Raw genomic sequence first — 11,133 nt, 5'->3', positions numbered from 1 at the left:
CTTCGACCTGTTTGTTTCCTCTCCACCTATCCTCTCCTCTATCCCTCTTCTATCCGCCTCCCACTCTCTCCCTATTTATTTCAAAACCCCCTTCCCCTCCCCCTTTTCTGATGAAGGGTCGAGGCCCGAAACGTCAGCCTCTCTGCTCCTATGATGCTGCTTGGCCTGCTGTGTTCATCCAGCCCTGCATCTTCCTACTCACCTATCCGCTCCACCCTTCCCGCTGACCAATCACAATAACCCCCTACCTGCCTCCACCTATCACCATCCCATCCCTTCCCTCAGCCCCCACCCCCCTCCCTCTATTTACTTCTGGGCTCCTCTTGTCAGACCTGCTGTGCTTTTCCAGCTTCACATCTATTGACTATGGCTTCCAGAATCTGCAGTTCTCACTGTCACCATGAGCTAAAGATAGTTATTTTCTATGCTTCTGTCACATACAGTTTGTTGAATCAATTTGCTTTGATCTTCTGGGGTCAACTCTAAGGATACAAGCTAATGAGTATCATATATTTATTTTGTAGCTATGACACCTCTATGGCTGATGTTTGCATATCTCTCTGTAAGCGGTGGAGCATAGTGAGTAAATTGTTCTGTTTAAGTGAAAACAAAACTATAAATGCTGGAAATACTCATCAGTCAGCCTTCAGTTATTATAGCATTAAAGCATTTGATTCCAATGATGGCTGAACATCCAAAAAATCAATGTCTTGTCATTGGCCTTCACAACCACTGGCTGAGCAGTCTATTTCATAAATTCTGGCATTAATGCTTCTGTGTACCCTGTTGCTAAACCTACTGCCATAATCTACCTCTGCCTGTGAAATTCTCATCTCATCACATTGTCAACTGCACAATTGCTGACATACATCTTACTGGAAATTGGCATTATTTTTTGATCCAAAGAAGCTTAAATGTAAGCTTAAGAGCAAAAATTGTACAAATTGAAAACCTATTGCTTTCATAATTCACCACCCACTGAGGGTTCTGTTTTCAATGACAAATAACATATTTTCTGTGATTGGACTTGCTAAACTACACACAATATTTAAGACAGTGTCTGATCTCCCATCATACTTCTAATTAGGAAAATGAGGTACTGTGTTGCCTTGCTTTCACTGCAGGCAAGAACTGGGTTGCTAGTTTGAAATTATATCTGAAATCTTCGATCTCTTTTCTACCTGCACACTGTGGCACTAATCAATTTAACAGATATACTGATAAGTGAAAACTTTTGTGTTTTTAAAAAATAAGTTTTGTATCCAATATTTTCTTTAAAGTAAAAAGGTTGAACATCTTTATGACTTTGATTTTTTTTAAAATAGTCTGCTTTCAACTTGTTTTACGTGCAACCGAACCTATTGCCTCAGTCACATTGCTTTTGCCTTATAATTTTAAATCTGTAAACTGTTATTTTATTGACCACTGTCTTGTTAGATTTGTTATCAGTTTTGATACTGTTTTGTAAATGTGAAGTTTGTTCTTTCAAAATAAAATGAATAGAAATTGAACAGAACCATTGTTTTCAGGCCACCGATGTTGAGTTGGACTGCTTTACTGAAACTGATCTAAAGGAAATGACATCACAGCAAAAGATTGAATTCCTTGCTCTTTTACTGTTGGAGGTAGGATCTGGGTTTGTGTGGGATAAAATGCAGGATGACAAGAAAATGACTACCTGGATTGACTCACTGAAGTGGAGATAAATGTTTACTCAGTTCTGAATCTTGTGAAGAATTATGTGTAATCTTTGTAAGGCTAAGTATGGATTTAGATTCAAGATAACAAGGTGTAAAGCTGGATGAACACAGCAGGCCAAGCAGCATCAGAGGAGCAGGAAAGCTGACGTTTCGGGTCTGGACCCTTCTTCAGAAACTTCAGACTGATTTTCCTAATTACTTGCTATACCTGCATACTAAGCATTTGTGATTCATTCATGAAGGCACCTAGGTCTCTCTGTATCTGTGCTCTGCAGTCTCTCAATTTTTAGATAATGTGCTTTTTTTTTTATTCTTCCTGTCAAACTGGACATTCACGTTTCCCCACATTATTCCCCAGTTGCTGCATTTTTGCCTACTCACTTAACCTGTCAATACCTTTTCATGGCTACCTCATGTCCTCTTTATAACTTACTTTCTTACCTACCATTGTATCATCAGCAAATTTGGCAACCATACCAAAGTATATATACATCATAAACAGTTGAGCTTCCAGTACCAATCTATGTGACACTAGCTATATCTTTCCAACCTGAAAGACCCATTTACACCTCTCTGATTTACTTTTGCCAGCCGATATTCTATCCATGTCAACACAATGTTTTTGTTTATTTTCTGCATCACCCTTTGGTGTTTCAACCTAACAAATGCCTTCTAGATATCTTAAGTACAGTAAATCCACTGATCTCTGTTGAACTTATTCAAATACATTGGTATAACTTCTTTAATACATCATAATGATTTCCCTGTGACAGATGTTAAGCTAACTAGCCCGTAGTTCACTCATAGTAAGAACTGCCAATACTGGAGTCAGAGGTAACACAGCGTGGAGCTGGAGGAACACAGCAGGCCAGGCAGCATCAGAGGAGGAGGAAAGTCGACATTTTAGGTCGGGAAGGGTCCCAACCCGAAACGTCAACTTTCCTACTCCTCTGATGCTGCCTGGCCTGCTGTGTTCCTCCAGCTCCACGCTGTGTTATCTCCTAGCCTGTAGTTTCCTGCTTTTAGAAAAAAAGGAATTGCATTAGCTATTTTCCAATCTAAATGAACTGTTGCTAAATCAAGGGAGTTTTGGCGAATTATAACAAATACGTCAAACATCTCATTAGACCCTTGTTTAAGAACCCTTCATTTAAACAGTTTGCCTTTTCCCCAAAACATCATTTAAATTCAGCACAGCATTTATAGTATCTTTGATTATAAATTGATTTTGTTCCTTGAGGGGTTATAAAGTGCTACATTCATGATATATTGATAAATGCTGTGCAGTGATTAGAATCTTTAGGCACATCATTAACACTTGCTATTAGACATCCTATTGCATAATTACTATTTAGGAGCAATTAGAAAAAATGAAATACATTATTTTAAGGTAACTGATTTTAAGAGGAATTTTTGTTTCGTAATTCTCCCACCAAAAAAAACGTGTGGACGTGCAAGAGTAAGAGTGTGATTTCCAACTGGCCCAGTAATTCAGTTAATGCTTACTAAATGTGCAGTGTTGTTAACCATTCCTGTAACCTCTTCCCTTTTGGTCTTTAGCCTCCACTGCGTCTCAACAATGTGAAACGAATGCAGGATCTTTATAAATTCAACGGTGTCAAAAATGCAGAGATAAGATTCAGGTACAATTTAGTGAAAGCTGTGAACTGGTAGAGTGTTGCTGACAGCTTGTGCCCATGCGGTATTAAGGAATAAACCAGAGGTTCAAACTATTCTAACTATTCATTTGAACCCTTGCTGAGAAGACTGTGGAGTTTACCCATGTTAGGTAGGGTAGGAAGGGTAGATCCACTTTCCCAGCTTCAAATAGCCTGCCAACCCTAGCTACAGAACCTTGCACATGAGGAGTGATCATATGAATGGGGTACTGGAGGGTTAATACTGCCTGGAGAAAAACACCCCAAATGAATGAGCACCTTCAAGAGAACTTGGTGGAGAGGAGAGTAGAGATGTCCTCAAACAATTATGGTTCTGTTATTTTGAAGAGGGAAAATAGAGATGATTTATAAATTAAGGACATCATATATGGAGTATAAAATCTAACCCCAGTAATTCAAAATGTTGTGCTTAAAATATGAATGATCCAATAATTTAAGTTAAAAGACTAACACAGCAAGATGTTTGTTAAGAGCTACTGAATTAAATTACATCAATAGCAATAGCAAATTACATCAATAGCAAAAATTAAGCACAGAGAGGTAGTTTGCTTCATTGTATTTGTGTTCAACAGCCCAAACTAATCCCATTGCACTGGAGTCTCCCCATCGCCCACTAGATTATACTGTGAACTATATCCCTTGATATTATTTAATCATTGTCTTTGAGTCTAATAGAAATTTAAATAAAACTACTTCAGTTTTTGTCTGTAAACTTTGAATTTGTTCCTTCCACTTAAGATGGCTGCGTTTGTGCCTCCGAGCTCAGTGGGAAAAGGCCATTCCACTCGCTTTGGAAATGGTCACTGTGCAGGGTAGAATGAAGTTCACTCGTCCTCTTTACAGGTAGGTTTTCAATTTAGCATTATATAGTTGCTGAGTCATGTTCATTATAGAGAACAGGCTGATCCTTGACTTTGTTATTTATTACCTTGAAGGAGAGGTGCAGGTTGGAAAGGCAAAGAAGTAAGCTAGAAGACCACTTAAACGTTTAAATATTAAAACCATAGCTGATTTAAATTCAGCAACACATTAATAAAAGTAGTTAAATCAAATAGTGTTGGTTGTTGAAGTTTAGCAATATTTTAAACCAACAACTTCTATTGTGCTTTCATGTGAGGGCAAATGACCATGAGGTATGGTCTAAAAGACAAATTTTAACCAGTATTTAGAATAAAGTGAGAGGCTGAGGGGAGAGGTTTAGAAGGATATTCCAGAACCTGGAGCTTGGACAGCTTTCTGGAGTTACTAAACTCCAGGATGATAAGAGAGACCAGAATTAGAGGACGTTACAGATCTCTGAGGTTTTGATTTAGAAGGACATGAAAACAAGGATAAGAGTTTAAAACCAAGATGTTACTTAATCAGTAGGTCAGTGACCACGGGTGATAAGACTGGTTGCAAGTTAGGATACAAGCAGCAGCGCTTTGGATAACCTCAAGTCTGTGGGAAGCTGGCCTGGACTGCATTTGAACAGACAGAACAAGATGTGCCAAAGACTTAAATGACCAAAATAAAACAAAAACTGCAGACTCTGGAAATCTAAACAAAAACTGAAATTGTTGGAGAAACTCGGCAGGTGTGGCAACATCCATGGAGAGAAAGCAGAGTTAACGTTTCGGGTTCACTGCCCCTTCTTCAGAACCCAGTTCTGGACTCAAGAATGATGACTGCTTTTTTTTCCACAGAGCTTCTCCACCAATTTCTGTTTTTGACTGAAATGATCACGATCAGTTATGTTATAAAAGGAAAAATATTTAACTCTGAAGTTTCACATTTTGATTTTCCACAATGTAAAGAACAAACTGAGTTACTGAGAAATGAAGCAATGACTTAAGAAAAATAACTTCAACAACTTTGTGTTGTGACTTTAACACATTAAAGAATTCCCAAAGCGCTCCACAGGAGCATTTTAACACAACATATGACACCAAGCCACGGGAGGAGATTAGTCAAATGCCTAAAAGCATGGTCAAAGAGCTAGGAGCTAAGGAGCGCTCTCAAGAAGGAAAGTGAGGTAGAGAGTAAAGAGGGTATTACAGAGCATTGGACCTGAAGGCAATTGAAGGTATGACCACCAAAGGTGAGAAGATCTATAAGCAAAATGCATAAAAGGAAATGAATGGTGGGAAGTAAGAGAGAGGGAAGTGTGAGGCCCTGGAGGATTTGATCTGCTAAAAGATAGCTTGCAAGATTGCATTAACTTTGACCAGTGTCTTAGCTGACTATTTAGCTGCGGGATGTTTACTCTGGGATGAGAAAGGGGAGTTCATCAATGCAGTCAAGCAAGTTGCACATGCTAATTTGTTGATGCCTGCTATATCACTCTTTTACACACAACACTGATTTTCTACAAATGGTTTGGGCAGCAGCTTTCCATACAATATGACATTCCTTGTGTGTGTATGTTATAATTATAAATACACTACAGAAAAGTTCCAACATCAAAATATAGATGTCTTATTTCATTATTATAATATTGTTTCAGTCGCTCATGGCTCCATGAATGTTGCTCATGTTTACCACCTCTCCTTAATCTTGCTATTGTAACTAAAAGTAGTCAGTACCGTGCAGCAATACATTAGGAGGAGAAAGGGGGTCACTTGTTTTCCCTTTTACATTATATAGGTTGCAAACATGAGCAAATATGTATGTGGAAACAAATGCTTTATTCCAAACATGTTATAAATACAGTAATGTTCCAATGTCTTGACAGTCTGTTAGTGTTATGCATATAATTACTGACTTTATGCTTGCTCTGAATGTTACAGAGATTTGTACAACTTCGAACAAGCACGAGAGCAAACAATTGAAACCTTTAAGAAGAACAAGCCCTGTATGCACCCAATCACAGCTGCATTGGTAGCTAAGGACCTTCACCTTGTTTAATAATTGACCATTACGGCAGTAGCACTCTCTTTTCAGATTTTGTTACAAAATAAAGAGCTTTGGTTAACATACTTTCTCTACAGATTATGAAAAAGCTATTTGTTGATGCCAATCATTTTTTCAGCTGTCTTCAGATGAAATAGAATTGTTCTAATAGAAATGTTAAATTTAGAAACTATTGCATTGTTCCATGGAATCAGTAAGTGCATTGTTTCAAATAAAATTTTTGATCTCTACTTGTCTGTTCTTTTGTCTTTTCTAAAGTCCAAAGGATGCAGGCTTGAATGGTGACAACTGACAAATTGTACAAAGCATTGTGAAGCCTGCTTTTATCTGTGCAATACATCTCACTTCCAGGATCATCCTAGGATGCAAAGATATCTGTGGCTTTTATGTACCATACAAACACTTAAATCTCTCTCCCTATCTCATTCATCTGGATCTCCAACAAGTACGGTCACTTTCCCTAACATGGGCCAAACTTTCTGTAAAGCTCTGTGTTGCCTTTGCTCTAAATTTATTTCCTTGTCTAGTTTCTCTCCTATTTTTCCTCATGCTCTTTCCACGGTCAATTGTGTACAACATTCTGATTCTGACCATCTAACTTCACCTCCTAGCTCACACGCTAGCTGATGTTAAGTTTTTTTTTCTTGCATGCTGATTTGCTGTTCTTCAGATCTGCTGTCACCACCCATCTGCTCAAAAAACCAAACTTCAGCCCCTCTATCCTTACTACTGTGCCACCTCTGACCTCTCTTTCCTCTCAAACCTTTTAATATGTTGCCTCTCAAATTCATGGCCCATTTTTCCTGATTTCCATATTTCAATACTTCCAATCTGAATTCTACCCTTCCCACAGTACTAAAACAGTTCCTGATGAAATCAAAAATGGCAGATGGTATGACTGACAAAACTGTCGCTCGTACTCGTTCTTGACTTTTTTCTAATCACTTGTGGGACATGGGCATCACTGGCTGGACCAGTATTTATTGCCTGTTCGTAGTTGCCCAGGAGAAGGTGATGGTGAGCTGCCTTCTTAAACCAACACAGTCCACATATTGTAGATTGACCTACAATGCCCTTGGGGAGGGAATTCCAGGATTTGATTCAGTGTCAGTGAAGGAAGGGCGATATATTTCCAAATCGGGATGGTGAGTGGCTTAGAGGGGAACTTGCATGGGTTGGTGTTCCTATTGTATCTGCTGATCTTTTCCTTCTGGATGAAAATGGTAGTGGGTATGAAAATTGCTGTCCACAATGAATTTCTGCAATGCAGTTTGTAGATAATACATTCTGCTGTTACAGAGCATTAGTGGTAGAGGGAGTGGATGTGGTGCCAATCAAGCAGGCTGCTTTGTCCTGGATGGTGTCAAGCTTCTTGAGTGTTGAATCTGCACCCATCCAGGCAAGTGGAAAATATTCCATCACACTCCTGACTTGTGCATTGTAGATGCTGGACAGGCTTTAGGAGTCAGGAGGTGAGTTACTCACTGCCGTATTCCTAGCCTCTGACCTGCTGTTGTAGCCATTATATTTATGTAATGAGTCCAGTTGAGTTTCTCATCAATGGTAACCCTAGGGATGTTAATTGTGGGGGATTCAGTGATGGCAACGCTATTAAATGTCAAGGGGTGGTGATTAGGTTCTCTTGTTGAAGATGGTCATTGCCTGGCTTTTGTGTGGTCCTAATGTTACTCACCAATTGTCAGCCCAAGCGTGGATATTGTCCAGATCTTGGTGCATTTGAACATGGATCGCTTCAGAATCTGAGGAGTTGTGAATGGGGCAGAATATTCTACAATCATTAGCAAAATTCCCTACTTCTGACCTTAAGATAGAGGGAAGGTCATTGATGAAGTAGCTGAAGATGATTGGGGCTAAGACAGTACCCTCAGGAACTCCTGCAGAGATGTCCTGGAGCTGAGATGACTGACTTCCAACAACAACAACCATCTTCCTACCTGTCAGGTATGACTCTAACCAGCAGAGATTTTGTCCCCTGGTATCCATTGATTCCAGATTTGGCAACTTGATGCCTCATTCGGTTAAATATAACCTTGATGTCAAAGGCTGTCACTCTCACCTCACCTCTGGAAATCAGCTGTTTTGCCCATATTTGAACCAAGGCTGTAATGAAGTCAGGAGCTGAGTGGCCCTGGTGGAACCCAAACTGGGCACCACTGAGCTAGATATTGCTGAGAAGGTGCTGCTTGATAGCACTGTTGATGACACCTTCTATCACTTTACTGATGATCGAGAGTCGAATGATGGGGCGGTAATTGGCCAGGTTGGATTTGTCCTGCTTTTTGTGTACAGGACAGACCTGGACATTTATGCACATTGTCAGGCTAGATGCCGGTGTTGTAACTACAGGAACAGCTTGGCTAGGGGAGCAGCAAGTTCTGAAGTACAAGTCTTTCGTTCTATTGCCAGACTTTTGTCAGGGCCCATAGCCTTTGCGGTATTCAGTGCTTCCAGTTTCTTGGTATCACCTAGAGTGAATCAAATTGGCTGAAGACTGGTATTGGTGTTGCTGGGAACCACTGGAGGAGGCCGAGATGGATCATCCACTTGGCATTTTTGGCTGAAGACTGCAGCGAATGCTTCAGCGTTATCTTTTATACTTATAGAACATAGAACAGCACAACACAGCAATGGGCCCTTTGGCCGACAACGTTGTGCCAAACATGATGCCAAATGAAACTAATCCCTTTGCCTGCCATTGGACCATATCTCTCCATTCCTTGCAAATTCATGTGCTTATCTAAAAGTCCCTAAACGCCCCTATCGTATCTGCCTCAACCACTACCCCTGGCAGTGCGTTCCAGGCTCCTGCCATACTCTATGTAAACAAAAAAAAAAAAAAAAACTTGCCCTTCACGTCTTCTATGAACTTGGCCCCTCTCACCTTAAATACATGCCCCTGGTATTAGACATTTCAACTCTGGGGAGAAAGATTCTGACCGTCAACCCTATTTATGTTTCTCATAATTTTATAGACTCCTGTCAAGTCTCCCCTCAGCCTCTGCCACTCAAGAGAAAATAGCCCAAGTTTTTCTAGCCTCTCCTTATAGCTCATACACTCTAATCCAGGCAGCATCCTGGTAAATCTCTTCTGCACCCTCAAGTCTCCACATCCTTCCTGTAATGTGGCGAACAGAATTGAACACAATACTCTTAAGTGTGGCCTAACCAAAGTCTTACAAAGCTGCAACATGACATGCTGACTGTTGTACCAATTCCCCGACCAACAAAGGTAAGCATGCCATAAGCTTTCTTTAACACTCTATCTACTTGTGTGGACACTTTCAGGGAGATATAGACTTGGACCCGAGATCCTTCTGTACGTGAATGCTGTTCACAGTCCTGCCATTAAGTATATACTTTTCCTTAACGTTTGATCTCCCAAATTGCAGCACCTCACACTTAACCTGGATTAAACTCCATTTCTCCATCCATATCTGCAACTGATCTATATCCCAATGTATCCTTTGACAACCTTCTACACTATCCACAACTCCACCAACCTTTGTATTGTCTGCAAACTTACTAACCCACCCATCCAAGTCATTTACATACATCACAAACAGCAAAGATCCAGTACTGATCCCTGTAGAACACCACTAGTCACAGACAGCCAGCCTGAAAAACACCCTTCCACCACCACTCTGTCTTCTATGCGCAAGCCAATTCTGAATCCATGCAGCCAGGTCACTGTGGATCCCATAGATCTTAATCTTCTGGATGAGACTACCATGAGGAACCTTGTTGAAAGCCTTACTAAAATCCATGTAGACAACATCCACTGCTCTATCCTCATTGATTACCTTCATCACTTCTTCAAAAAATTCAATCAAGTTAGTAAGACATGATCTGCTCTGCACAAAGCCATGCTGACTGTCCCTAATTTGGCCATGCTTTTCCAAACGTGTAAATCCTATCCCTAAGTTTCTTGCGAAGTTCGGTAGCTCGGGTTGTGGATGAGGTTGTTGGCTTGCTCGCTGAGCTGACTGGTTATCTTATTGACGTTTCATTACCATGCTAGGTAACATCATCAGTGCAGCCTCCAATGAAGTGATGTTGTTCTACTCAGCTTGGTATTTATATGATCTGGTCTGTTAAGTTTGGTTGTGTCATTTTTGGTTCTTTTCTGCATGAGTTTGTATATGGGGTCTAATTCCACATGTTTGTTGATTACATTAAGGGTTGAAAACCAGGCCTCTAGGAATTCCCATGCGTGTCTGTGTTTGGCTTGACCTGGGATAGTCACATTGTCCCAGTTAAATTGATGCCCTTGATTGCCCATTACTTTGGCCAAATTACTGGATGCAGCAGTAAACCTGATTCCAAACAGTTCCATCAGCAAGGACAACATACATAGACTGCTAGACCTATGCCTCACCACACCCTTCATCACACAGCCAAATATACAAACAAATCAATGGCACACCTATGGGATCACCCATCTCAGGACTTTTTGCAAAGGCAGTCTGTAAAGACTGGAACGCACTTCCCTTCCCCTCATACAGCCAAAACTGTGGATCTGATGCATGGACAACACGTTTGTTGTCATTAAGTTAGAAGAAACACCATCTTATCAATAACGTTTTCACCAGGATCAAGTTTATGAGAGAAGAAGAAGACAACAATCAATTTCTGTTCCTCGATGTCAGGGTAGAATGAATGACCAACGGGGAGTTCCAAACCACAGGAAGGCAACCCATGCTGACCAAATCCTCAATTTCCACAACAATCGCCCCAACGTCCACAAATAAAGCTGTGTTAGGACACTATTCAAATGGGCCACAACACACTGCAACATGACAGAACTATGCAAGACGGGGGAAGAACACCCATACAAGGTCTTT

General features: G+C 40.4%; 1 protein-coding gene across 1 annotated transcript; it reads left to right on the top strand.

The window, feature by feature from the left end:
• Positions 1 to 530: 530 nt before the first annotated feature.
• LOC125485776 (leukotriene A-4 hydrolase-like) lies at positions 531 to 6,501 on the top strand. Its single transcript, XM_048610347.1, has 5 exons — positions 531 to 579; positions 1,530 to 1,625; positions 3,261 to 3,343; positions 4,118 to 4,222; positions 6,148 to 6,501. The coding sequence occupies exons 1-5, from the start codon at positions 538 to 540 to the stop codon at positions 6,263 to 6,265; spliced, it is 444 nt and encodes a 147-aa protein (XP_048466304.1). The 5' UTR covers positions 531 to 537; the 3' UTR covers positions 6,266 to 6,501.
• The last annotated feature ends 4,632 nt before the right edge of the window (positions 6,502 to 11,133 follow it).

Source organism: Rhincodon typus, chromosome 22 (assembly GCF_021869965.1).
Source record: "Rhincodon typus isolate 14 chromosome 22, sRhiTyp1.1, whole genome shotgun sequence".
NCBI lineage: Eukaryota > Metazoa > Chordata > Chondrichthyes > Orectolobiformes > Rhincodontidae > Rhincodon > Rhincodon typus.
This window is presented reverse-complemented; position numbering and strand designations above follow the sequence as displayed.